Source organism: Neurospora tetrasperma (assembly GCF_000213175.1).
Source record: "Neurospora tetrasperma FGSC 2508 unplaced genomic scaffold NEUTE1scaffold_81, whole genome shotgun sequence".
NCBI classification, from domain to species: domain Eukaryota; kingdom Fungi; phylum Ascomycota; class Sordariomycetes; order Sordariales; family Sordariaceae; genus Neurospora; species Neurospora tetrasperma.
In genome coordinates, this window is record NW_009799179.1 from 2,847,650 (window position 1) to 2,872,600 (window position 24,951).

The 24,951-nt window shown below is 53.5% G+C and overlaps 10 protein-coding genes across 10 annotated transcripts; 4 read left to right on the forward strand and 6 right to left on the reverse strand.

Moving 5' to 3' along the window:
- Window positions 1–326: 326 nt before the first annotated feature.
- NEUTE1DRAFT_118616 (26S proteasome regulatory subunit) lies at window positions 327–1,802 on the reverse strand (the record flags this gene model as incomplete). The annotated part of the gene is made up of 3 exons (XM_009857394.1): window positions 327–1,172; window positions 1,234–1,487; window positions 1,591–1,802. The coding sequence occupies 3 exons, from the start codon at window positions 1,654–1,656 to the stop codon at window positions 476–478; spliced, it is 1,017 nt and encodes a 338-aa protein (XP_009855696.1).
- Window positions 1,803–2,744: 942 nt separating this feature from the next.
- Window positions 2,745–5,067, forward strand: NEUTE1DRAFT_132812 (histone deacetylase RPD3; the record flags this gene model as incomplete). The annotated part of the gene is made up of 4 exons (XM_009857395.1): window positions 2,745–2,957; window positions 3,057–3,321; window positions 3,390–3,931; window positions 3,983–5,067. 4 exons carry the CDS (start codon window positions 2,745–2,747, stop codon window positions 4,895–4,897), a joined length of 1,935 nt encoding a protein of 644 aa, XP_009855697.1.
- An 843-nt stretch (window positions 5,068–5,910) lies between these two features.
- On the forward strand, window positions 5,911–8,145 carry NEUTE1DRAFT_71264 (uncharacterized protein; the record flags this gene model as incomplete). Its single annotated transcript, XM_009857396.1, has 3 exons — window positions 5,911–5,953; window positions 6,020–6,820; window positions 6,892–8,145. 3 exons carry the CDS (start codon window positions 5,911–5,913, stop codon window positions 7,995–7,997), a joined length of 1,950 nt encoding a protein of 649 aa, XP_009855698.1.
- A 418-nt stretch (window positions 8,146–8,563) lies between these two features.
- On the reverse strand, window positions 8,564–10,241 carry NEUTE1DRAFT_141961 (uncharacterized protein; the record flags this gene model as incomplete). Its single annotated transcript, XM_009857397.1, has 2 exons — window positions 8,564–9,096; window positions 9,182–10,241. 2 exons carry the CDS (start codon window positions 10,239–10,241, stop codon window positions 8,564–8,566), a joined length of 1,593 nt encoding a protein of 530 aa, XP_009855699.1.
- Window positions 10,242–11,932: 1,691 nt separating this feature from the next.
- Window positions 11,933–13,153, forward strand: NEUTE1DRAFT_105056 (uncharacterized protein; the record flags this gene model as incomplete). Its single annotated transcript, XM_009857398.1, has 1 exon — window positions 11,933–13,153. One exon carries the CDS (start codon window positions 11,933–11,935, stop codon window positions 13,151–13,153), a length of 1,221 nt encoding a protein of 406 aa, XP_009855700.1.
- A 974-nt stretch (window positions 13,154–14,127) lies between these two features.
- NEUTE1DRAFT_125616 (uncharacterized protein) lies at window positions 14,128–15,286 on the reverse strand (the record flags this gene model as incomplete). Its single annotated transcript, XM_009857399.1, has 5 exons — window positions 14,128–14,501; window positions 14,605–14,735; window positions 14,813–14,839; window positions 14,906–15,021; window positions 15,105–15,286. 5 exons carry the CDS (start codon window positions 15,132–15,134, stop codon window positions 14,128–14,130), a joined length of 678 nt encoding a protein of 225 aa, XP_009855701.1.
- A 904-nt stretch (window positions 15,287–16,190) lies between these two features.
- Window positions 16,191–18,382, reverse strand: NEUTE1DRAFT_118617 (uncharacterized protein; the record flags this gene model as incomplete). Its single annotated transcript, XM_009857400.1, has 1 exon — window positions 16,191–18,382. One exon carries the CDS (start codon window positions 18,295–18,297, stop codon window positions 16,282–16,284), a length of 2,016 nt encoding a protein of 671 aa, XP_009855702.1.
- Window positions 18,383–19,718: 1,336 nt separating this feature from the next.
- Window positions 19,719–21,273, forward strand: NEUTE1DRAFT_96536 (uncharacterized protein; the record flags this gene model as incomplete). The annotated part of the gene is made up of 2 exons (XM_009857401.1): window positions 19,719–20,021; window positions 20,150–21,273. 2 exons carry the CDS (start codon window positions 19,941–19,943, stop codon window positions 20,792–20,794), a joined length of 726 nt encoding a protein of 241 aa, XP_009855703.1.
- Window positions 21,274–21,286: 13 nt separating this feature from the next.
- NEUTE1DRAFT_118619 (uncharacterized protein) lies at window positions 21,287–23,854 on the reverse strand (the record flags this gene model as incomplete). Its single annotated transcript, XM_009857402.1, has 5 exons — window positions 21,287–21,511; window positions 21,596–22,044; window positions 22,109–23,229; window positions 23,291–23,500; window positions 23,629–23,854. The coding sequence occupies 4 exons, from the start codon at window positions 23,384–23,386 to the stop codon at window positions 21,468–21,470; spliced, it is 1,710 nt and encodes a 569-aa protein (XP_009855704.1).
- Window positions 23,640–24,557, reverse strand: NEUTE1DRAFT_114070 (uncharacterized protein; the record flags this gene model as incomplete). The annotated part of the gene is made up of 3 exons (XM_009857403.1): window positions 23,640–24,154; window positions 24,247–24,279; window positions 24,503–24,557. The coding sequence occupies 3 exons, from the start codon at window positions 24,555–24,557 to the stop codon at window positions 23,640–23,642; spliced, it is 603 nt and encodes a 200-aa protein (XP_009855705.1).
- Between the last annotated feature and the right edge of the window lie 394 nt (window positions 24,558–24,951).

The following is a 24,951-nucleotide window of genomic DNA, read 5'->3' on the forward strand; positions in this document are numbered from 1 at the left end:
GACAAACAAAACGCATTTGGAAGTGTGATGGGCTTTCCGACATTTATATTCGGATGAGAAGCCTCCAAGAGATGTGCGTGTGTCATGAACACCACAAGTAAACAATGCAATTATGGGCATGGCAACGATGTGCAGAGCATCTGTCAAAGGACAATGGTGTGTAATCAAGAACAGCTTTCCGCGCACAAAGACGTGGTGCACTCATTCCTGTGACATCAACTCAGGTATAGAATCGGAAACAAAGAAATTGATGTCACTTACACCACTAGCCACGAACCCGTAAACCAGTCACTGCAAGTCTGTACCTGAACAGACAACCCCATTCACTGAAAACGAAAACCGAATCTTGAACATGGCTACCGGTCTAGCTGCCCATCCTTATACCTAACGCCTAGTCATACAAAATCACAAGTCGGAGGTATGCGCCTGCAAAGAAAAACGTCATGCATGCTTGTCCTTTTGGTTAGGTAGGTACCTATAGCTGCTCCTCCTCGACCTCCATCTGGTCGCCATGTGTGGTGCCGTTGGCCCCAGCGGGGGTATCCTTCTTCGCAATGGTCGCCTCCTTGTCGATCATCTGCCTTGTAACGGCAACAATGTTGTCTTCGATAAGTTGCTGTCCGACATCCTCCAAGTGCTTCTTGGGATCCACCTTGCCAACATAGCGTGTCTTGAGTTGGTCCTTGGTCAACTCTGTCTCCTCCTTGACTCTCTTCTCGTAGCCGTCAGCAAGGCTGACCAGGCGGTCGAGTCTCTCCTTCGTCCTCGATCCCTCGCAGCGGAAGTCCTCCATTTCGAGGGCCTCGGTCCAAACGTGCTTGTGCAGATTCATCAACATGTTCTCCTCCAAGGCGGTCTTGCGGTAGTTGATGCCGATCGAGTAGTAGTGCCTGTTCAGGCCGTGGATGAGGGCTTGAATGGAAGGCTTGTTGAGATGTCCCAAGTTGGATGTCGTCTGGCGGGGCTCCTGACCCAGCATGAGCGACTGGGGGTTGATGAGACGGAAAGCATCAATCACAACCTTGCCCTTGACGGACTGAATGGGGTCAATAACCACGGCGACCGCACGGGAGTTGAGTTGTTCGAAACTTTGTTGGGTGTTGATATCAACCGACGAAAGCCAGCAGCCAAAACCGGGATGCGAGTGGTACCAGCCGACGACGGCCTCGGGCCTGCGAAGGGAAATACGTTAGTGGGTGGTGAAAAATCAAGCTGAGTTGAGTATCCTCTCACCTTCCCGTTTGCCTGAGCATGTCCATCATGTTCATCTGGAAGACGGGGTCGACAGCCTCTACACTGACACCAGTACCGCTTTGGGGCATGGCAAACACATCGACGACGCGAACGGTAAAGTCATCGACAAACTCGCCCAGCATCAGGCCCATGACTTCCATGGGCACACCGGCGCGACCGTGGCGCAACATCTTGAGGAGGGCTAGGGAGGAAATGTAGACGGTTTCCGAGTTATCGATGAGGTTGGTGTTGTCCTGGCCAGAACCCAGCACATTAGCATCATGTCCTTGCCACCTTTACGCCAGACCAAGCAAGCCTGCGGTTCTGTTTTCAAGTCGCGAATGGGAACAAACATACGGCTCCTGGCGCAGTGGCACCGCCCATTCCCAGGCCGCCGCCCAACAAGCTGCGCATGCGATCCATCTTGAATGTGTTTGTTGGTTGGAAAGTTGTGTATTATATGTTGACGTAGCCGTGTGACGGGGGGGTTAAGAATTATTATCGGCGTCGTTCCTCGGGTGTAATGACGTCGCGCAGAAGTAAATGGAGGGTTGCGATGCAAACGGTGGCGGTTTCGTTGTAAAGTGGAAGTTGAAGTGGGATGTCGTCGATGACAAGACGGGAGACGGGGCGGTTTGTTGTTTGGTGGGTTGAGTACCTCTACCCAAGGTACCGCGTCAGATTGGAGCATGGAGCATGCAGCACCTATGGGGAGCTTGCCGCAGCTGGCTGGCGGCGGCGTTGACGACAAGCTGTGGCAGCCTGCAACGCCAACTGCCACAAAGTCCACTGCAGGCCAGCCCGGTGACGGAAGGTTCCCTTGAACTGGAAGCTGTGGATTACATAATCTTATCTGGTCTGCAGCTCGGCAGGCAAAGCGGTTGACCTCAAGAGTCGCGCTTCTTTTGGAGGGTCGACGTTGCCTGCCGATAGGACGACAGGTACCCAGTCCGTTTTCTGATTGGTTAAAGCTGTTGGAGAACGGGGAACAGCTCAATTGGTACACCCCACTCGCCCGTTGGGGTTGCTCGTGCTTGCGCTTTCTTCCCCGCCTGTCCGCCCACGCACCGACCTCAGCGTTGTGCCGTGGCTCGTACAAGCAATTCTGCCACTCAGTGACAGACACCCCGGCGTCAGGAACCGAGCTCGAACTAAACACCATCTTTCTTTTCGTTGCTGGCAAGCCATGACGATACCGCCCAGGTGATTTGCTACATCACGGGGATACATATTTCTATATCATACTTCGTCATTCTATCAATACCACGATCCTCAACACGTGTTTCCCCCATTCAGCCCGGCGCCCTGAACATTTCCTTTCACGACGGGGTCCTTCCTATCCCAGCGTCTCCCGGTCAGCGATAACTTCTACGTGGACGTGATATCCACCACCACAACACACACACACACACACACACCATCCAATCCACAATCCGAATTGTACCGCAATAGTCCTCCGTATCCGCCAACGCAACACAACACAACGGGCAACCCGGCAACTTCTGCCCACCATGCCTTCCACATTCACCGATCCCGCCGGAGTCGCGCGTGACGAGCCGTTGTATACCGTCGTCCACAATGACAAGAAGCGGGTCGCCTACTTCTACGACTCCGACATTGGCAACTATGCCTACGTGACCGGCCATCCTATGAAGCCCCATCGTATCCGTCTTGCCCACAGTCTGGTCATGAACTACAACGTGTACAAGTTTCTCGAGGTCTACGTAAGTTTGCTGTGTTGGGCGTACTGGCTTTGGTCAACGACAAACTGACCCTCTCTGTGTTAGCGTGCAAAACCAGCCGTTACTGCCGAAATGACACAGTTTCACACCGACGAGTATATTGAGTTTTTACAAAAGGTTACGCCCGACAACATGGACGGGTTCATGCGCGAGCAGGGCAAGTACAATGTTGGCGACGACTGTCCCGTTTTCGACGGCCTGTTTGAGTTCTGCGGCATCAGTGCCGGCGGAAGTATGGAGGGTGCCGCTCGCTTGAATCGGGACAAGTGCGACATCGCCATCAATTGGGCCGGTGGTTTACATCACGCCAAGAAGAGCGAAGCTAGCGGTTTCTGCTATGTCAATGGTATGTGGCCTTCACAATTTCCTGGAACCCGTGCGACGCCACCCATGCTTACCTACTACACCGAATAGATATCGTCCTGGCTATCCTAGAGCTCCTGCGTTTCAAGAAGCGCGTTCTTTACATTGACATCGATGTGCACCACGGCGATGGTGTCGAAGAAGCCTTTTATACGACGGATCGCGTCATGACCGTATCCTTCCACAAGTACGGCGAGTACTTCCCCGGTACCGGCGAGTTGCGCGACATTGGTATCGGTTCCGGCAAGAACTATGCCGTCAACTTCCCCCTCCGCGATGGAATCGACGACACCACCTACAGCTCCATCTTCCAGCCCGTCATTAGCGCTGTCATGCAATACTTCCAACCTGAGGCTGTTGTCCTCCAATGCGGTGGTGACAGTTTGTCCGGTGATCGTCTTGGCTGCTTTAACTTGAGCATGCGCGGCCATGCTAACTGCGTTAATTACGTGCGAAGCTTTGGACTGCCCACTCTGGTTCTCGGCGGGGGTGGCTACACCATGCGCAACGTCGCAAGGACTTGGGCCTACGAAACCGGCCGTTTGGTTGGTGTCGAGATGAACCCAGTCCTTCCTTACAACGAGTACTACGACGTAAGTGGATTAGCTCCATTCTGGTTTACCGCCTTGCTAACAAACTCTTAGTATTACGGTCCCGACTACGAGCTTGATGTGCGTTCTTCCAATATGGAGAACGCCAACAGCCCAGAGTACCTGGAGAAGATCAAGATATCAGTGATAGAAAACCTGAAGAAGACCGCCCCAGTTCCCTCTGTCCAGATGCAGGACGTTCCGCGTCAGGGCTTCGGTATGTCGGACGATCAGGAAGACGAGCTTGACGACATGGATGAGGACGAGAACAAGGATGTCCGGCGGACACAGCGTCAATGGGAGAAGGAGAGAACTAGGCAAGACGAGTTTGAAGAAAGTGATGACGAGGACATGGCTCAAGCCAATGGTGTGTTCAAGCCGAACGGACCGCAGCGCCGGTCCATTCTCGACTTCAAGAACCCCAAGGCCGTGGAGGACATGGATCTTGATATTGGAGAACCAGCTCCGCCCTCGATTGCCGCCACCGCCGCCGCGGCCGCCGCTAAGCCAGCGGAGCCTACTGCTGTCGACAACGATGAGACCATGATCGATAACGACGAAGCCCAACCGGCCGCCGCTGAACCTGAAGCCGAAGCCCCCGCAACGACAGCCGCGCAGCCTGCAGCAAGCTCTGCGGCCAAAGTTGACGAGGATGGCGATGTGGATATGGGCGAGGCCGATGAGAAGCCTGCAGAACCTGAGGCGGAGATCAAGACCGAGGAAATTGAGACTGCCCCTGCTCCGGAGCCGGAGGCAGAGCGCAGGCCAAGTCCCGCCGCCGCCACTGCGGAGCCTGCTACCGAGGCAGCAGCAGCAGCCTCTCCCAAGGCCGCCTCGCCGGTACCAGACGCCAACACTGAGAAGCCAGTGGCAGAAGAGCCAAGCAAGGTTGCCGAGGAGGCATCCGACAAAGCACCGGCAGCAACAACAGATGACAAGGAAAAGGAGGCCGATAAGCCTCAAGAATAGGACGCAACCCCCCGAACAAACACTCAGTACGTCTGATAGCTCGGACTAATCGGGCCCTGAGTACGTCGGCAAATTTCAGTTGTGTTATCCCATGAGCATGATTGGCATTGGCGTTTGGGGATTTAGGGGTGTTGTGACGAGGAAAATGTTGTTTTCAATGATTCCCCCACATTACATCCAGGCTCTTTGTTGTTTGTGCTTTTTTTTTTTTTTTTTTTTTCCTTTTCTTTTTTGTTATTTTCCATGTTTCGGAAAAGTTTCTACGAGTTAAGCGTCTAATAAAGATGACTTTAGCTACACATGGCTTGTTGATATGTGATTGTGGTTTGGAAGCCAGGGATGTTCACTAAGTGGTGAACGCTTGATTAAACTTGTGCCACTTCCCTCACCCTCGTCTCCTGAAGAGCTTGATTGATCCTGGATCGCCAAAGATGCCCCGGCCTCCACTTCAGACATCGCGTTGTATCATGCGGGGTTGCCCTGCGGATCAGGACAAAGTCCAATCGGGCGTGCAGTTTATCCCCGCCAGTTCCTCTTAGCGGCTTCTTTATTGGAGCGTTTCCTCAACCTTTGTTATCCGGAGAACGAGGGACTGGACCCTTGGACTCTAGAATAGTGTACATACACAACCTCCATTACTTCACACGTACGTAGGGTATGCAGGAGTTATCTACAGTATGGTACCAACGCACACCTTGAGTGGGATTGCCAGAATCTGGTGCCAGCCAATCTGGATTGCTTAATCTAGCCGTCAGCTGAAAAGCAACTTTCAATGGCGCCAAAGACTTCTGAGAAATGATCAACAACCCCGACGGGTCCAATGATGGCAAATCCCCGAGTCGTACAGCAAAGAGTTCAGCTGGTGTTTAGCATATCCACATTACTACTTTAGGTACAGGTGATAGCGCCCTCGTCAAATTCTTCCTGTCCGTCTTCTTCTCAACCCCGATGGACTTGTCAGTGTCTAAACCAGCAGGAATCCTCTAGAGGCGCCCATGGTGAGCAAGTATACGATGGGCAGGAAACAAGGAGCCGGTCACCGGGTGTCTGCCATCAGTGAGCGGCATCCTTTGAACCAAAGAACGCATTCGAAAATCACAAAGATTGCACGATTATGTACAGCTGTAGCACTAGCCATACTGGTGGTGCTATCGTTGTCAGATTTGTCCGCACTTTCCTGGACAGCAAGACCAAAATGGTCTCCTACCAACACAGCCTACCCGCCGGACAAGGACCAGAAGAAGGAAGCCAAGGAGTTTAACTGGGCAGATATCACACCCGGTCCATCACCGATTCAATGGCACCCATGCTACGACGACGAACTTGACTGCGCGCGACTCGATCTCCCCATGGACTGGCAGCAACCAGAAGTAACTAATGGCTCTGCTTCAGAACGGCGCGTCAACTTAGCCATCGTCCGTCTCCGAGCTGCCGTGCCCTCACACAGCCCCGACTACCGAGGGCCTGTCGTCTTCAACCCCGGTGGACCAGGAGGGTCGGGGATTTGGTCACTCCGCGACCACGGGCGAAACCTGCAAACTATCGTGGGCACCAACCACGATATTGTCAGTTGGGATATACGGGGTGTCGGTGCCTCAACGCCGCGGATTAACTGTTGGGCTTCCATACAGGATCGTGTTTACTGGGATTTGCAGGACCCAGGTGTCGTGGATGCCCATGAAGGGACCGTGTTCGAAGCCTTTGCTCGGGCGGCTGCGTACTCGCAGGTTTGCGAGCGAAATCTCGAAGAGTCGGGGATTTTGGAGCATAGCAGTACCGCGTACCATGCTAGGGATATGCTCGCGATTCTTGAAGCTATGGGGGAAGAGAAGCTGAAGTACTGGGGGTTCAGCTATGGGACGGTGCTGGGTGGGACATTTGCTGCTATGTATCCGGACAGGGTCGAGAGGATGGTTAATGATGGTGAGTTCTACCCAGAAAGAGCCGAGAGGTTTGCTTGCTTCGATGCAGCTTGCTGACCTAAACCATGACAGGCAACGTCGACTACGAGGACTGGTACAACGGCACATATATCAACTTCCTACACGATACCGACAAAGTGATGCAGGCCTTTTACACCTTCTGTCATTCCGCTGGTCCTGATCGCTGTGCCTTTTACGCCTCCTCCCCCAACGCAATCAAGTCGCGTCTCGACACCCTACTCACCAAGCTCCGAACGCACCCCATTCTTATCCCTCAGGGCCAGCTCCCATCTCCCTCTGGAACCCCATCCAACCCGTCATCTCCATCTCTAGCTTCAACCAAACCTTATCACGTCCCTCAACTAGTAACCTACTCCCACATCCGCCGCATGCTTTCCACAGCCCTCTACCAACCGATCCTCCGCTTTCCTCACATAGCCCGTGTCCTATCGAGTCTCGAAGCCGGCGATGCCCTCCCCTACCACCAATACACCCTCTCCGACTATCCACCACCGGCTCCCTCCTCTCCGACCACCTGCGAAGCCGACGACCAAGACGACACACCTCCTCTCACTTTCATCCCCAAAGAAGAAGCAGGTAACCCCGACGTTTTCCCAGCAGTCATGTGTTCCGACGCCTTACCTTTTACCTCCACCCCTCACGACTTCGCTCTCTATGCCCAAAAGCTACTGAATATTTCCCAGGCAGCTGGGGCAGTGCAAGCTTCTGTTCGGCTGTTGTGCGCCGGGCGGACTGTCCGGCCTCGCTGGGAGCCGTTTAATTCTTCTTTGTTGTTCAAGGATGTACAGACAGCTCACCCAGTGTTGTTTGTCAGCAATGAGTTTGACAATGTTACGCCATTGATCAGTGCAAGGAAGAATGCCAGGGGGTTCAAGGGGGCCAGGGTGGTGGTGCAGAGAGGGAGTTGGGGGCATACGAGTCTGGCGGCGCCGTCGGTTTGTATGGCGAAGGTGATTAGAAGGTATTTCTTGAGTGGAGAGATGCCGGGGGAGGAAAACGGCGGGGTGGAGTGCTGGGGCGATGTGGTGCCATTTGAGGAGGTTTATGAGGATGCTGAGGGTCAGAGGAGTGATAAAGATGGTGATGAGGATGAGGAGTTGAGAGGGGCGTTGTGGAGGCTGTCGACGAGGAGGAGGAGGAGGGGATCTGGGGGGTAATGAGCAGGGGCTTGCGATGGAATGCAAAGGATGTGGCCTTGGGACCAAGTCAACAAGACTATGACATTCAAGTTGGGATGAAAAGTTTAGAGCCTAGTACATGTAGGATCCACAGTAAAGCTGTAGAAGTAAAGACATCGGGAGCTACATTAAAGGCGGTTTATGGTACACTTACTATATTCTCCGTAGTTCCCAACGCATTCCACGATCTCTCGGCCCTACGACCCTGAAGTTGAAAGAATCCTCTTGGCAACGGATTCGTTTTTAAGATACGAAAAAATTTGTGTAAAATGCCGTCGGGGTGTTGAACATGTATAGTTAGGGGTCGATGTGCCCCATCTACCTCGGGTCTTGGGATATGTCATCTTCAAGACGACAATTCTCGAGCTTTGCAAGAACTAAACCGAACGTTGCATTGATGATAACTCCATCTCCATCTCCTTCGATAATCACATCCATTCTGTTTTCCTGAACTCCAAGCAAGTGCGTGCTACCTCATGCCATGACCCCCTCCATTGCACAGTCTTTTAAGAGTGCTACAAACAAAGAGTGAACGCAATTCATCATCACGGAACTTCAACAGCCACAATCTCCCCCTCAACCACAACCTTTGGCACCTTATACACCTCCCCCTTTCCATCTCCCAACTTCTCCAAGCCCGGCAACGCCAAGAGCTTCGTTCCCTTTTGCATACCCCCCACTTCTTCTTCTTCTGCTTCTTCTTCTGCTTCTCCAGGGGCATCAAACACAAACTGCCACTCACACCCATGCGCAAACAACATGTACCCAAAACTTACGCACTCCTGGATTACGCCCTCCAGGTTCCTCTCCTGATCAAAGATGGCTCGGCGGTCCGAGTGGACAAAGATGCCCAGGAACTTGTTCAAAGAGGCGCGGAGGCTGGTTACTTGGGCGGCAATGGTGGTTGTTGAGGAGGAGTAGCGGCGGTTGGGGTCGTAGTCTTCGTCGAGGGGGATGTTGCTGGTAGTAGAGGTAGTGATGGGGGAGGAAGGGGATATAGGGTTGGAGGGTTTGTCGAGGAGGACATGGAGGAGGAGGTAAGCGGAGAGACGGCGCCAGAGGTTTAGGGCTGTTGCGGCTGGATACATTATACGTAGGCAGTTAGTTTGGTTACCGTAATCTGGAGGTATTTGGGGACGGGGGATTGGGGGAGGGCTACTTACTCTGGGGCGTCATAGAGTTCTTTCCCATGCCTGCCGCTGACGAAGAAGGAATGGACTCAAGGAAGGAGGTAACTTGCCGCGGCAAAAGCGAGACACTACCCGGGTGAGTGCGGACATGGTGCAAGTCCAAGGCAGGAAAGATGGTAAGCGCGAGGAAGTGACGGATGGCTGGGAACCGAGTCTGCGGGTCCTGGGAGAGCTTCAAGATCAGGGCGTGGGTGCGATTGTCCAGACCAAAGGCTGGATCTGCCAAAGCCTGGTTAAGTTTGAAGACCTCGTTTCTGCTGCCATCCAGTGGGTCAAGGTGGTAGTTGTTCTGTACGTGTTCCTGGAGAAGATAGCCGAGGGCAGACAGTTCCGATTTGATCTCCTCGTCACTGGCGCCTTCGTGAATGCCGATGCCAGATAGGACGTTGTTGATGCTACTACCTCCTCCGCCAGTATTGCCGGTAGACGAAAGAAACGCCTCGTTTCGGACACTGCTTTTGGATGATAATCTCTCCTTGGGCAGAGAGGCCGGGGGAAGGAAGGTGGTCATTGCCGTACCTTCGTTGTGAGGATCAACAGTGTCCTGACGCTTTCGACGCTTCGCACTCAGGCAAAAGTAACCGATAAGAGCTCCGACCATGAGACCCAGTAGCGCCGCACCGATAGCCGCACCCGCGATCGCGCCTCCGTTTGTCTTCGTGTGGGTGAGTTTGTGAGTAGCGATAGGGTGAGCGGCTGTGTTGGTAGTGTGTGTAGGCGACGCCGTCGAGGCTCGTGAGGTGCTTTCCGAGGAGACAGCTCCAGTCTCAGCAGCAACCCGATAGCTACACGCGAAACTTATGCTAGTCTGAACACTACCTAAGGCGGTGGCGATGAAATCGGCAACTTGACGTGTAGGACTGTCAATGTGGAATTTTTCAGAGCCCCCGCCAATGTCAGTATCATGCTGTTGGTGACCAAAGAATAATTCGGGGCACGTGAAGTTGGCGGCAGGGAAAGTTGAAATGCTAGGCGTGAACCAGGTTGTCGTCATGAGAGTCAGCCATGCTGTTGATGTTGTTGGCGAAGCCATTTTTGTTCAAAAGAGTCCAAAGATACACGTATAGATGACTCGAATGACGTTAATTTCTGTGGCCTCGATGGGCGAAATTGCTGCTGAATTTCGAGAAAGAAGGTATTGCCCAGTGCCGGGGAGAGAGAAACCCGCGACTGAGGGAGGCTTGGAAGTGAGCGTAAACCATTTGCTTTCATATCCCATCTCTTCGATTCCGAAACAAGCCCCAAGAAGAAATGGAACTGCTTTGGCCGGCTTGCCCCACGAAACACAAAACCGTACAGGAAGCAAACGCAGTCATTTCATACCAGTCATTTTGCGCATTCAGTGTTTGTGGTTCATACCTCTGCTGTCTGGTAGCACGTGTGCACTACCCCTCTGGCCGCCTTGTATTGCACCAGTCGACCACCTATCCCATGGATTTCAGTGCGGGCTTCCGGCCGGGGGCATACCAGAAGTCTTGGGTATCTTGGTTTGATATTGGGTCCTTACATGCTGTCATACTGTGCTACGAGAGCTTCGGTTACTCCCGTTGATGATCACAGCTGCAAGCGTACGGTACTTGGCGTTGATACAACCTCACGAGCCTCATGCCTGACTGTCGTGCTGCCCTTGACTCAACTCTGTGAACTCGTTACCATTGAACAAATACGACCGTATTTAAGTTTTTCGACCTCGACTCGCTGACTTGATGATATGCTAGAACTTGAACGTTTACCCGGCCAGCCCTATCGCAAAGGATTATCAAATGGCTTTGATATTGATGCTGAGTACCTCTAGCTCATTACGATGGCTGGGCAATCTCGACGGGTACCTAGAGGTATCTTTGCAAAGCTCCTCGTATTATGAATTCGAGGCTCCTGCCACAGACTCGTGGTGATCAGGGACTTTAGGGCGGGCATAGCGTACCATTCGGGTCAAGGGCCACTTCCACTCGGACCGCTCTCACTTGGCCGATCGCGCATAAGCGCCCACTCATCACATTGTTACGTCCCGGAGAACTGTGCAGGTGTTAGCTTTAACAGTGAAGCCATTTTCACGGTAATGAGCTGTCCGATGGGCCCTTATATCCAAGTTATCCCAACTCTTGAAAGGAAGTCAAGACTCGGACATGGCGTTTTGACAGCCGTCTCTCGGGACCTTTGTTGACATGGTGATAATGGATGGAGGGCCAGACGGGCCCCGTGGCCCCTGGTCACAGTGACAGGAGTGACAACCGTCCGCTTGGCATGCAGGGACCTCCCGTTGGATCGCCACGAGGTAGGGCTGATCCAGCCAATCCCGTCTGGCTGGACAAGACCCCTCACGACCCTAATGGATCCCTCCTCGAGTCTCCTCACCTCCCCCAAGTGGAAGGCTCCGACTTTTCTTGCCCTTCCCTCCCACAGCCCCCATCTTACGACTCATCCTTCAACTTCCTATTCCTCTCGACCGCAGCACCTTGTTACCTACCTCTACCTACCACCTACCTAGTCACGCACACTTATATCCCTGGTCTCTACCAGTAGACTCCTCTCTCTCTCACTCTCTTATCAGCAAATCTGCCTCGGTCATTTTGATTTCTATTCGTATCAAATGGCACCGCCATAGAAAAGGAAAGGGACACGGAAGAAAAGGGGACTTGGCTGCCGACACAGTCAGTCGTTCGTTCCTTGCACGTTTCGGCCGACTTCGGCAACCCTAAAGCAACCATGATTTTCACGTCCACCATGTCCAACAACAACAAACCTCCCAATTTTTTCCGCCTTCCCGGCGAGATACGCAACCAGATCTACGAGTCCCTCCTCGTCTTTCCGGAGCCCATCATCATCTATACCGACGAAGAATGGAACAATCATACCTCTAGGGACGGCGACAAGGCCAAGAGTGGTGCAGTGGTGCGGGTGCACCTCGACAACGCCGACGAGCGCAAGCGCTGGCCGCTCTCCTCCCGCCTGCTCACCGTCTTTCTCATCTGCAAACAAATCCACTCGGAAGCCAGCGCCGTCTTCTACTCGCACAACCAATTCCGGGCACCACCTGCCCTGTGCCGGTTCCCCTCCGCCCAGCTGCAGTCCAACTATGTCATGCGCGGCTTCATCGACCGAATTGGGACGCGCAACCTGACCTGTCTCCGCCACTTGTGCATCCCGTTCCCGCTTGACTCGGGGGCGGGGCAGCGATATCTGGACTGGCCGACGCGCCGGTCATTCGTCGGCCTCCTGGGCCTCTCTCCGGCCAAGCTTGATGCTTTGGTCTTTCGCGCCAACGTGGTGCCCGGTGCACTGCCGAGTCTTTGGCGGAGGTGTCCGAATGTTGAGGTGATCGAGTTCGATCTCAGCTGGTCTGGGCCAGGTCATTCATTTTGGAAAGTCCGGCCGCACGACCGCGAGATTTTGCTTGGCAGCATGGACACGGCGCTGCGGGAGGAGTTCACGCGGCTGAGGGAGATCGTCGTGAATATTCACTACGACGGGCCGATCCGGGAGATCAGCGAGTCGTGCGAGGCGTTGATGGGGGAGATGCGCGGATACGGATGGAAGGTCGAGGTGCGCGATTGTAGCGGCGACAAGGATGAGCGGTTGAGGATCCCGTACTGGTATCACCCGTCGCCTAGTTCGCACGGCTTTAGATGGACCGGCGGATGGGAAGACTACAGCGCTGCGTTTGCGAACACTGGCACTCAGGACGACGACGCTGATGACGACGCTGAGCATGTAAAGCCCACGGCTGAGCGAAAACGGCAGTTTGCGAAGGACATCGGACGAAAGATTGTGCGGTCTCGGGCATTCGGATGGAGCGCAGTCGTGATCTTTTCGCCGACGATTCCTGTGTTAATGGCTATCGATAGCATCAACAAGAGGAGGAGGAAGCGGAAGAACGAGAAGCTGAGTTCAGGGCAATCGACTGCTAGCATCTCGCATCATGGTTCGGTTCGGGAATTCCGGTAGGCTGGGAATTGATGGGGGGAACAGCCCGGGCGATGGAACGAACGAACGAACGACTTTTGTAGATTGGCCACGAAACGTGCTGATCGCGACATCTGAACGGTCGCGGTAGACCGTCTGAGGCAAAACAGTCGGGGCGTGACGAGTGCAACGACAACTAGAAATCTGATGATGCTGGTTGGGATGGGATGGAGGAGTGGCGGGATGTCTCACCCATAGGTGTTGGCGTGTGACTCCACACTTGCAGGAGAAGGAGTATCGCGGTAGGTATGCTAGCCATGCCGGCAGCGCCTGGTAACGCGAAATCCATGCACAGAGGTAAGATGCCATGAAGGAGACCAAGGCCGGGATCGGGCCGGAATCAAACGCCGTCTGCCGTCTACCGGCTGACATGGAGGATGCAGTCGCCCAGAGATACCTGCATAGGGGCGTCCTCGTGCTGCTCTACATTACATGAACGTTGGGAATTCGGACCCTTTTTAGACCTTTCCTAGGTACTCTTCAATATCTTGAACATGCTGTTGTTTTCTCCTTGTCACGACTTCTTTGCTCTCCTTTTCCTCGGCGTTCTTCTATTGTTGTACTTGACTCATGATTTGGTTTTGTTTTTCTTAGACATAGAGAGGTATGTAGATACTGCTGAGATGTAGGTACCTATGCAGTGCATCCTGCATTACAAGTAGACAGACGAGGGATACGCGTGATTATCGAACCACCTAGCAACACATTGACATGGTTATTGGCATTGCCGAGTCCAAAAGCCTGTTAAATTCCCTTCCAAGCGCTAAGTCCACGCAGTAATCCAAACCACTCCCTATGCTGGGAAGAAAATGATAAAAAAGATAAAATGACCATCTTGACCTCTTGGTTGGCGATCCAAAGCCAGCCATATGTGCGCCGATTAGTATGTGTAAATATGAAATGCAGTGACCGACCCGTGCGATATCCCAACAATGTTCCAAAACGTAGAGCCGCGCTTATTTATTGTGCCAAAGGAAGTTGCGCAAACCATCCCATGTATCCGCGTCTCTGTAAATGTACACCATGCTACTGCGCAGACTCGGTTGCAGCTCGGCATCATGCCACCTAAACAGGTGCATGACGCTAGCCCATGACACAGCTGCAAATACCGGCCAAGCATAATGACTGATAGCGGTGCTGTTGTTGGGCTCGGACACGCCCGGCAATCCATACCCGGGCTTGACGGCCAGGCGGGCTAGTGCCAGCACCACGCGCGCAAAGACGTAGACGACGATTTGCTGGTTGACGCTCGGGATTTTACCCTTTCGTGATCGCTGACCGAAGACGACGTAGCCTCCGAGGAGGCCGGCGAAGAAGCTATCATATGGACCTATTTCATCCCAGAGGGAACCGTGTAAGCTAACGTCCTCTCGGGTAACGCGCTCGACTTTTGGCGCCGTCGCAAAGGGGGTGGGGTATGGATATCTGCTTGCCTTCCTTGCCAGGCGTTGTCCCGTAATGTCTTAGAAGATAGCAGACGGTCTTGTATATGGTCGCGAACTTTGCCAGATTCGTAGCGTGGGTTTTCGTCGCGCGGAAGATGAGTTTTGCTTTTTCACGGAGACTGGCGCAATGATTGAACATGGTCAGCTGGAGGTCCGTGTAGGAGTGGAAAGGGGCAAAGGGGGTTTGTAAACTCACGTCCCCGATCGGAATAGGAGCATCATGCTGTCGCATTGTCAGTTTAGTCTCGTTTCAGCGTTATAAAGTCGTGGGCTCTGGACGTAGGCGTACACCAGCGCGTGCGGAAACCGCACCTTGGCTCCGTAGACGGCGCCATTGCGAGCACCCTTGACAATGGCAAGAATGTCGCGATTCTTGGGGTCAAGAATTATTTGTTCGACGTAAGCCTGTACACGCAAATGTGTCAACTTCGGCGGGTTCGGGTTTGGAGCGCCTTTTCGCCGGGGCTTTGGCGTTGTTGTGGTCGCACCTTGAGGCTCTCGAGAGCGGTGCTGGACATTGTGCCTCGGCTCAAAACGGGGTTCGCTGGGAAAGTGGGCGGATGACGAAATGGGGGTGCGCGCTGCACACGCTCGAGAAAATAGCAAAAGGTGTCGGTCGTATTTTACCTGTAGCTCATTGGGCGGCGCTAAGGGAAGGATGCGGCGAGAGTCGAGATCGAAAAGAGAACAGAAAGATGGGAGTTCACGAACGGGTGGGATGAAAATGTTAGGAACAATGCTCAGGTCACGGTGTATGGAGTGTAGACGGGACCAAATTGGGTTCGTTGACAGGCTCCCGCGCGCGGGCAGATCCACGGCAGGTGGAAATGACGACGGCACATGTCGGCTTCAGTGGAACTTGAGCGGTGGGGGCTTCCCCGCAGAAAACTGATCTCCAGTGGGTGGTCACTCAGCGAACGGGGGCCCATGCGTCATGCCCACAGCGCCTACAAAATGGCATGTGAAATTCCCAGGGGCAATCGCCCGGGCTCTTCAATTCGTCCCGTCCCTCATCCCGCCCACACATAACAAATCGGGCATTATCGTCACAACTTTACTTGTACTACGCTCATTCTCGTTTGGAATTTAGCAATATTTTCCATTCAACCACATCTTCTGTTGCATGTCCCAGCTATTTCCTCCTCGTGTCAACACCTCGACGAACACTTGCACTTCACATCTGGCCCAGCGATGTTGTGTGCCTGCAATCATGGGGCATCTGATTTCAGGAAAGGGCCTCTACTAGGTTCGCTCTCGTTGCCCAGCATTACGGTGGACCCACATTTCTTTCCCGTTGTTAATCGTGGCGGGAGACACTCAGCAGTATCTTCCCAATTTATGCCATGAATTGCAAAGAGACATGATAGGCAGTGTACAAATCTGACCTCTATCTAGTCCCTCTTTGTTCGATATAATTATAACCATTCAGTCCCCAGATCGAAGAGCCAAAGTATTTGCGTCCCTATCACCCGGTTTACTTGTTCCAAGCATCACAGTGTGTTCAACTCAGATCCTATCAGCTACGGTAGACACAAGACATGGGGCAAATCTCATCAAAAAGGCTTCACGCGCATCGGATTCTAATAGTTCGCCGTTTTTTTGTACACTAAATCTTGCAACTAGACATTTTAAAGTGGGGTATCTCATCAGAAACAGCAAGGAAAACTACCACTCCAGCCGGTCATCACATACGAGCCGCACATCAAAGCGGTCCTCACCCTTCCAGACCTTCGAGCCAGAGTTGCAGTCAGCGACGACGTTTCTCAGCTCACCAATCATGCCTGGAGGCCCACTACCAAACACGCGTGTGGAGCCTTGAGCAACACCTTCGACGAAATCCTTGACCACTGTCGTCACATCCGGCCTTCCTCTCGCCGTGGAGCTGGCTCTTTGGGCAGACGCCCTCGGCGCTCTCTTGATGCTGTCATCATCCTCCTGCGACGACTCTCCACGGCAGCCAGTGACCGATACGGTCCCCTTTGCGGTATCATCACCATCATCCGTGACGAAAATGCGAATGATCAGACCATGGACAGCACCGAGTCTGCTCAACTCCTCCATCTCGGGCTCAACCCATTCGACGTCTTCGCTCCTCTTCATAGCCCAAACCAACTCAACTCTCCTTGCGGGGTTCATGTTCCTGTCCCGAAGCAAGTCGATCAAGAGGGGAAGCACATAAGTGATACCGGTGCCGCCGGCAATGCAGAGGACGTTGACGTCGGGGGTCACACCATCAACAATGCTCTCGCCATAGGGGCCCTGGAGGATAACTGGGGTCGTGGGGGTGACCGCCTTCTCCGACAGCGCACCAGCGAGTTTATCCTGCACAATCTTGGCCAACTTTTTCGTCTCTCCGCCCTTGGCCCTCAAGATGTACGAGTGCGTGACAGTACCCTTTCCGTCCTCCACCGGCCACGACAGCGGCGTAAACGGGTGACTCTGCCAGATGCTTCCCTCGGTGAAGCACAAGAAGAAATGCTGTCCAACCTTCCACGGCCTCTGCGGGTGCGCAAAGTCCAACCTAACCACATCTCCATGCTTCTCGTCCCTCCAAAACTTCATCTCCGCCTGCGCCGCCGCGAACCCGACCCTGCCTTGGCTGGGGATATATCCATAATGCAGCAACGCCGTCCTCACCAGCCTGGCACCGCGATCAACAAACCACAGCACCAACCCGGGCACCAAGAAACACTGCAAATTCTTCCAATGCCCAATCACGGCGCCAATGTACACCATAGCCAGGACGTAGTGCGCCTTTCTGAAAAACTCGTACCCCGTGCGGCGGATGGTCCACTGCAGCGCGCCCACCCACAGCAGCACAAGCAGCACCAGCGCCACCACGCCCCAGCGGGCGTACGTCTGCGCGATGAAGGCGTTCCACACGTCCGGATGCGGGCGGTACAGGCGCGCCTCGACGATGACCCAGCCGATGGTGTGCAGGATCGACTGCACGAGAATGATGTGGCCCGTCCAGCGGTGGAGGAACATGAAGCTGGTGTAGGGGACGCCGGTGATCAAGGACAAGATGGATTCCCGGCTGGCGAGCAAGATCGAAAGCGGAGTGAGGGCGTAGGCGAGTACGCCGATGCGGTCGGCCCATGGCCCCAGGGAGGTGCGCGTGTTTTTGACGTGTTCGGGCTGGCCCTTGACGGGTGTGATCCATTTGCCGTAGACGATGCCGACGAAAGTCCAGATGGTGAGGTAGCCGACTAGGACCAAGAGGATGAGAACCTGGAGGCGGGTGACTTGGCCGAATATGGGTTTCACTACTCCGCGGCTTGAGAGAAGATAGCTCCTCCCCGTGGCGCCCACTGCCCTCATCGCCCTGGTGAATCTCCCCACCGAGCGAGGCTTGGTGACTACCTCCTCCTCGGTTAAAAGCGCCCGTTTTTCAACCTCGAGGGGCATCTCATACTTGGAGACATTCCCCCCACTAGCACCAAGTCGCCTTAGAACACCCCAAACGAGCAAGATGCCCAAGATGGTCGCCCAAAAAATCCCGGTGTAAAGCATCCCCCGATCGTGAGCGGAGTACACGACGTCCAGGTAGGCGCATGAGCCCGGGTCGTTTTTGCACGGGACCACACGGTAGGCGTAGCCCCAATGCCACTCGAGGTCAGTTTGGCCGGTGAAGTTTTGGATCATTCTTGCGGAAAGCTGGGATTGACTTGGTGGTGTCATGGTGGGATAGAGAGAATGGCCGTTGGCCGTTGGATGTCAGGCGAGCCGGGCAAATTGAAGTCGGGTTTATGTTATGTGCCCTTTATGTTGTTTTGGGTGTGGTAGTTGGTGGGTGTTGGTGAGGTTGTTATTGTTGTTCCATTGCCCGGTGATTTGGTGATCTGTTGTCGAGATAATCCAAAATCATTGTCGAGGCGGAAAAGGGAATGGATATAACAAGTAGAAGTTTCAATATTCACCTCGAAGGACAACCGGTCGAAACGATCAAAAAGGTCCAGTCACAACCATCGGGCCTCGCGTCGCTTGCTGTCCCGGTAGCTTCAGTCCCTAGAGGTATCGATCTTGAACAAAACCCGTGTTCTGGAATCTCCAAAAAGAAAACGAAATGGATCCGGTTCGCGTGTTTGAGTTGGTTTCACATCGCCCGGGGTTCGCCCACGGCGGGCACGGTATGGAGCGCCGAGAAAGTTGAGCAAGTTTCCATTGCAACGGTGTTCGTTTCCCTGGTTGCTGATTCCTGTCGCCATCGGATCCAGAACATCACTCATCTTCAACAATGTAGTCTAGTGTTCCGTGAGCCGGAAACCGCCTCTCATTGCCTGTTTGGTGTTGATTTCCCCCCTCCCCTCCAGTTTTTTTGATTTTTCATACTCCCTTGGTTTCCACCGGGTGAGCATGTTTTTGGCTTGGCTGTATATCATGCCACTGCAGAATTTGCCTTCATTCCTTCTCGGTCATGCCATCGAGAGAATTTGAGAGTTTATTCTGTCTCCGAAAGGGGGGCCAGAGAGAAAAGATATGACGCTAGAGTCTGGACACAGCTGCAGTGGTTGAGCATCTTTGAGCACGTTTTTCTGCAACCAACAGTGGGGTGACGGTGTAACGTAAGGTCGTGTTTGTGGTGTGGGGACCCTAATAAATGGGGAAGTACTCGCGTTTCATTGGATGATCCAAACAATTGACCCAGGTACTCGGGGCTTCAAACCCCCCCTGAACATGATGGGATGGAGGCGAGACGAGCTCCCGTCCGGCGCGGCGCGCTCATTTTCCAGGCGAACGACACTCGGCCGGGATACCGTCATGATGTCCCCGATTTGATGACATTGGTGATATCCATAGCGGACGGAGAGCTACGCACCGACGATTGACCCTGAATCATTTCCAGAGCTTCGTCGTTGATGGGGAGGCTGGACGGAACATCTCGTGAACAAGAAGGTTTTCATCCGAGATTCCAACTCATACCTGCTCACTCTCACACTAACCGTCGACACTTTTCTCCCTCTTTCCCGCTCTTTTCCCCTCATCTCCTGCCTCTTTTGCACGCTATCTAGCCTTACGAATGGAACCATAACCGTCCTATTGAATCACTTGACTCCAAGCTAATAGCTGCTGGGTTAGGGAACCTAACGATTTGTTATTGTCCTACCCGTTGGACCAAGTAGTGTGATTGAGAAGGTTTCCAAATACCCAACCACACAGACTACGGACATTGGGAGCAGTCGTCGTCAAAGAAACGAGCTCAAAGACGAAGCTAAATTGAAAACGAATCCATCTTTTTTCTCTCACGAACCGCCATCACCACATTCAAGCACCAAACCAACTCTTCACCCCTTACCCTTTTTCTCGCACACACATCCCCAACCATGGAGCAACACGGCACAACCCTCTTACCTCGAATGGACATGGGAGACGGGAACATGGACGGACCGGCGTGTAAAATTTCAGTATGTTCCTCCCGTGTAACCACCTACCCTCTCTTACACGTGTAGCACCAATCCCACTATTCTCATCGTATCCCTAAGGTACTCCCACTCACACCGTAGGCACATACTAACATACCTATTCCAACCAGATGCTCTGGAACTGGTACACCATCGATGCCTGCTTCCTCCACCAGTCCTGGCAAATCACCACGCGCGGCGCCTTCGCCGCCACCTGCATCGGCATCATGTTGATGGTCGTCATGCTCGAGTTCCTGCGCCGGCTGGCCAAAGAATACGACGAGTGGATCGTCCGTGACTTTCGAAGACGGTCGGCCCTGATTAGCGAACAACAGCGACGTCTGCGTCAACGGCAGGCTTCACCATCATCATGTGGTACTGCGGATGCAGCAGCAAAGACTGCTGGACTTTTGGCTACCACAACGTCCGTCCATGTCACCACCGGGAAGAGAAGAGGATACATGGGGAGGAGAACAACAGCAACCACCCTCAAGTTCCGCGCCAGTCCGTTGCAGCAGCTGATAAGGGCCCTGATTCACGCCGTCATGTTTGGTCTGGGGTATCTGATCATGTTGCTGGCCATGTACTACAATGGCTATGTGCTCATCAGCATCTGGATCGGGGCGCTGCTCGGCAAGTTCTTGTGCGATTGGTTGACGGTCAAGTTTGAGATTCCTGGTGGGGATGAGGAGGAGGAGGAGATGATGGATGGTGGATTCACCGATGAGGTGCCGAGGCTGCAGGGCGTGGAGGATGCCACTGTTTGCTGTGGTTGAAAAGCCAGACGGGATGAGGAAGTTGAGGATGGAAGAAGGGACGGAAGATAATGACGACTGCGATGATACCTCTTTGTGCTTTTTTCATTTCCACTGTTGATAATCAATGGACTGGGTTTATACGCAACGCCGCTTGTTCGGTTTATTTTCCTGTATCTGCGTGGTTTCATAGCATGATTTGGCTAAAAGTTTTTGACAACATTAAAGATCTGTAGAGGCTGACGGGCAAGAAGAGGAAAGGGCGGAATGTCGCGGAGTCTCGCGTAAAGGGCTTGCAAATCACGAGGTCACACTGGCCACAGGGCCAATATGGAAGCTGTCACTCACCTTCCTCTCAAGTCCTGTAGATACTTGTTCCGGACTGCGGAATGTACCTTCTCTTCTTTACCACCCTGAATCACGGTTCGCCATCATTGGTCAAATTTGCTCTTTTTGTTATCACGTCTTGAAGCCTCTCCTGTTCTCTGAATTGTTGGTACAACGGCAAAAATTGTAACAAGAAATACAAAGAAGTGTATTGAGTACATGTACACATCGACATACATAAGGTATGCATGAGCCTGTGTACGGTATCCAAGACCCTTTCCGCTCAATGCTATCCAGATGCTTTGTATCCAAAGAAACATGCTCGCTCGGTGAATGATCCCGCTCATCATGCCTTTCCATCACAAATTCACAAGTCCCCTAAAACCTGCTGCTCATCATGGACGCCGGCACCTGGGAAAAGGTTAGTATGACACCCGTTCACAACACAAAGCCACTAGTCGACCCTCGACACATGGGCTTCTCAAGGCTTCGTACTTCCATGTCCATGTCCATGTCCATGCCCGCTCTTCTTAAAGTCCTGAAGCCAAGCCTGCACAAAGTTCTTGATGGCCCTCTGCGTCTCCTCCACCGGCTTAGGGGGGAAGTTGGGGGCGGTCTCATTGGGGAACACGCCGTTCTCGTCCCAATGGTGCACGCCGTCCTTGATCAGGATAAAGGGTTCGCTGATGGTGCTCTTGCGATCCTTGAGACCGATGGCGTGCGGGGTGGCCGCGCGCCAGGGGTCCTTCTCGCCGTCAATGATGGCCAGGCGCGGGTAGCTGATGCCGAAGCCACCGTACTTGTTGATGGACTCGACATCCGAAGGCTTGTTAATGTTGAAGGCCTCGCGACAGGCGATGGACGTGTAATTAAGGTCGATGGCGCGGGAGATCAGCGGAAGCTGGTTGTGCGGGACACCGGACCCGGTTTGGAGGAAGCCCCATCTGTAGGGACCATGTTAGTTGAATCTGAAACAAAAAAGAAAGGATGAAGAAGTATTTGACTTACTGATCGCAGACCTGATACAGCCACAAGCGCCACGTCTGCTTAAGATCGTCCTTCTTGTAGAATTCACTGTCATAGGAGGTAAAGCAGGCATTCTGATCCCCGTCGCACGACTGGACTGAGGTGACATTGACATAGCCTATGTAGTTCAAAAACTGATTTGTAAGCGTCTTGACCTCCTTGCCGTATCCGCCAACAGTCAAGAGCTCCTGGACGTCCTTCTCAAGGCGAGCTGTCTCGGGATACAGCAGCGCATTGGAGCTGACATTGTTGCAGTATTCGCCGTATGAGGTGTCGTTCAACGCGGGATCCCAGTTGGTGGATTGCAGTCCTGCGATGCCGAAGCTGATGGTGTTGGCAAAGTCATCGGTGTGGGTGAGGTTGCCGAGACCGAATGCATCCTTGAGCTTCTGCACGTATTTGGCATTGGCCTTGTTGAGGATGATGTTGTCGACAACGTGGGTCAACTTTTGGGTAGCAGTCACGCAATCCTTAGGACCGTAGATCCGCGCGGCTTCGTAGTATTGCCAATAGTCATAGATGGCCTCAGTGACACCGGACGAGGAAATGGCTCCCCAGTAAACATCGGGGTACAGCTTGCGCAGGAAGGCGACGAAGGCGCCAGCATACGAACCTCCGTATGCAATGTAGGGAGTGTTGGGCGCAGTCAGATCCAGGTGCTCAAGACCGGCGAACTTGACGTTCTTGGCAAAGTAGACGGTATCGGCCAGCGCTTGATCAGTAGTGAGGAAACGCAGGTTCTTCGTGCTGAAGTCGGAGGTAGGCAGACTCTTGCCATAGTAGCGGTGCTCGAGGATGACGCCAACACCACCAGTCGCCTTGGCGAGCTGGTATACTATGCCCTTTTGGAGGAACTGGAGACGTCCGACGCCGCTCGTCTCACCGGCAGCTAGAACAATGACGGGACCTCCCTTCTTGTAGTAGGTCGCGTCGAACCAGTAGCGCAGGTCGAAAGTATCGTTGGTATGCGGCTCATACTTGGTGTCGTTGTGGAAGTGGTCAACGGGAACCTTGATGGTCCGGGCAGGGTATAGGAGCGTGGGGTCGGTGCTCTCCTGGATGGTGAAATCACCCTCCGGCTCCAGCGCAAGATCGCTCTCTGACTGAAATGCCTATTAGTCACGATCTGTCAAGAAAGCAATGGGAGGAGCACCAAGCACTCACCGACAAGCGAAGGTTCCGGACAGTCAGGGGCGCAAAAGCAGAGGCTAGTTGCGCAACGCAGGCCGTGGCGGCCAGCAGACGTCCAAGTCCCATCATTTTGAAGATTTCAAAACGACGACGACGAGTGTGGGCGAAGGAAAGGAACGCCTACAAAAAGAGGCCACTTACCTGGAATAAATACTGGGAAAGCTGAGGAAAGATGAAGAGAACCTGAAAAGCCAGGCGATCAGCAAGGGTCCAGTGAATAGTTCACCTTCCTCTTTGGGGTCTAGGTTGAAGAGGTTGTTGGACCTGGTCCAATATCACTGAAGGCGCGTATCGTGAGTGAGAGTTCGTACCTTTCGTCTAGCTACAAAGCCATGTAATGATCGTGACAAACGACCGCGATGCGGAGCAAATGACGAACGCTAAAACCCGCGGTAAGCTGCGCCGTAAGCCGGAGCGGGCGGTTGGCTGTGATGGTGGATGCCGCTGTACTGTAGATGCCGATGCCCGGCGATAGGTCGGCGCTGTTCAACGCTGTGCCACTGTAATGAATGCTGCTTAGGTACTGCTCCAATATTTGCCTCCCGAAGGCTCCCAACAGAATCGATGGATGAGGCAGGCCGAAACTCTCCTTCGGGAAGGTGGTAGTGCTGTGCTCCGGGAATGAGAAAGATGGTGGAGCGGTGGGCGTCGCCATTGACGCCGGGGATTTGACTCGAGATCCAGAGTGCCGATCCGAAGTGGGGAACTTCCCGACAGGGCCTAGCGAGCTGAACCTGCCGGCCGCCGACTTGGCCTCTGTCTCTAGAGTACATAGTGTACGCGGACAAGACCCGGGCCATGATGTTGTTCCCATGTCAACGGGGATGAAGACGAGAACTATGTAAGATAATTGCGGTCGTGGAACGTTGAGAAATCGGACAGTTGATGCCAGGCAGTTCATCGCACATGGGTGGTCCGTGTGTACTTACATACGCGGCGACCAGGACCTTGAAACCCAAACACTGTATCACGCGATAAACGAAGTTGATTAGATAGACACATTTCCTGTAGACGCACGAGATTTTGGACGACACAAGGTTAATTGGTTCAAACCCATCAACACTGGATGGATCATGGGAATGTCCCAAGATTCGAGACCTGAGGAAGCTACAACTCCCGTGCCGGCTAAGAACACGGGGCCCCGAGCCAAGCCCGCTCGGCATGGTGCAACTCCACTAGACTTACAGCACGGGTTGAGGTTCCGGCAGGCCCAGCTCCACCAATTGACGTACAAGTACATCTGTTGAACCAATACGGAATTCCTTCAACACCGACCTTTCTCTCCCCGGGGCCCTTCAAACTTCTTTCTTTAACGTGGAAGCCACGACCAGAGTTGCAATCTCTCTGATGTAAGGTAGTAGCCACCAACTGCATTGAAACTGTCACTTCTCTTTTTTTCCGAGCGAGCCAGCACAGGATACCAGCTAGTAGCTGCTGTCTCCAGCGACCGCAGAGCCTGGCATCGTGCGGACGAATCAGCAGCGAAAACCGTTCATTCATCTCGTCGTCGATAGACTTAATTACATTATAAGTACACCGTCGTCGTCCAAAGTTCAGACCCACCGCCACATGTTGGCCACCCGACAAACGGCGCAGCCCAGGTCCACCTCCAAGGGCCATTCGGACCCAGAAAT